This window comes from Manihot esculenta, chromosome 4 (assembly GCF_001659605.2).
Source record: "Manihot esculenta cultivar AM560-2 chromosome 4, M.esculenta_v8, whole genome shotgun sequence".
In the NCBI taxonomy this organism is placed as follows: domain Eukaryota; kingdom Viridiplantae; phylum Streptophyta; class Magnoliopsida; order Malpighiales; family Euphorbiaceae; genus Manihot; species Manihot esculenta.
The window spans coordinates 32,358,923-32,360,222 of record NC_035164.2 but is presented as its reverse complement, the minus strand read 5'-3'; the positions used below and the strand labels follow the sequence as shown (position 1 = coordinate 32,360,222).

The following is a 1,300-nucleotide window of genomic DNA, read 5'->3' as shown; positions in this document are numbered from 1 at the left end:
ACCCTAATTGAGAATTGGTGCACCTATAATATCTCTCAGTCATATTTTTTATCAATAAATATTAAACTGTTAATTGTGCAAAGTTTATAAATATCAAGCAGATCTTATTTATATATAGAGAAATTGGCGAGTTGAATTTGAAAAAGAAAAAAGAAATAGGCAAGTGTTTGTTTAAAAAAGAAGAAGAAGAAGAAGATAGGTGTTTTGTAAGAATATTATGCACAACATTATAATTCTAACATGCGAACCTGTGAACTTTAAATTGGTAATAAAGAAATGAAAAAAAAAAAAAAAAAAAAGAAGTAGAAAGTAGAATCAAGAACACAGCTGCTGAATCTGCTAATATATTATTAATATAATCCTTCATTTTTCTTTTTCTTGAAACTTGCAATGTGAATGAGAAGTCAAACACAAATTAATCCAAGATCTATCATGGGTTTATTCATTTTTCAAATGTCTGATACTCATTCATAGTAACACCAACCCACAAATCTTCAATCCTCTTAAGATCTTCATGGTGAGAAGTTCTTGGAACATCTGGTCGAGCAAGAATCCACACACTTTGCCACATTCTCTTCCCCTGACAACCCACAAACAAACAAAATCAACCCACTAATTCTATATCAATTATAAAAATTAAAGAAAATTACCCCTTCTCACTTGTATCTATGAGGGAGAGAGAGATGATTAGTTAGTAATTTAATTACCTGGGTCTTGTTTGGTGCTGAAGTTGGTGCACAAAGAGGAAGCACAACCAAAGTTGCAGAAGTAATGGGTTTGCTCTTTGGCAGTTGAAGTGGTGAGGGATGATGGAATGATGCAATCTTTCAAGCACTTAACGCCACATGAAATGGGAGAATTACCGGGAGGAGTAATTATACATTTAAGGAAGCAGCTCTTGTAGCAACCGCCGAATGAAGCAGCAGACTGCCCGACAGCCATACCTAACACCACAAAAATCACCATAAGAGATCTAGCTCTTCTTTCCTCCATTTTCTTCAGTTTCTCTTTCTAGATCACTAGGAGAAAAAGGATATTATAACAAAAGGGATGAGTGGCACCTCTTTCTAGCTAGGCAGGGGTTTATATAGGTAGACCTATGTACATACGAGGCAACCTGATGATAGAATCACATTCACCATGAAAATAAAAAATAAAAAAATAAATTTTTTGCTTGCCATATTTTAATTTTCACCTGCCATATTTAATCTTCTTTTTCTTTTTCTTTTCTTATTTTATTTATTTTTTAGGATGTTTATGATTTCTTTTTCGGTTAGAATAATTTTTTTAATTAAAAATA

The 1,300-nt window shown here is 32.5% G+C and overlaps 1 protein-coding gene across 1 annotated transcript; it reads right to left on the bottom strand.

Annotated features, from left to right (window-relative positions):
• Window positions 1-334: 334 nt before the first annotated feature.
• LOC110612795 (thionin-like protein 2) lies at window positions 335-1,075 on the bottom strand. The gene is made up of 2 exons (XM_021753597.2): window positions 708-1,075; window positions 335-580 (listed from the first exon to the last, which is right to left on the bottom strand). Exons 1-2 carry the CDS (start codon window positions 991-993, stop codon window positions 513-515), a joined length of 354 nt encoding a protein of 117 aa, XP_021609289.1. The 5' UTR covers window positions 994-1,075; the 3' UTR covers window positions 335-512.
• Between the last annotated feature and the right edge of the window lie 225 nt (window positions 1,076-1,300).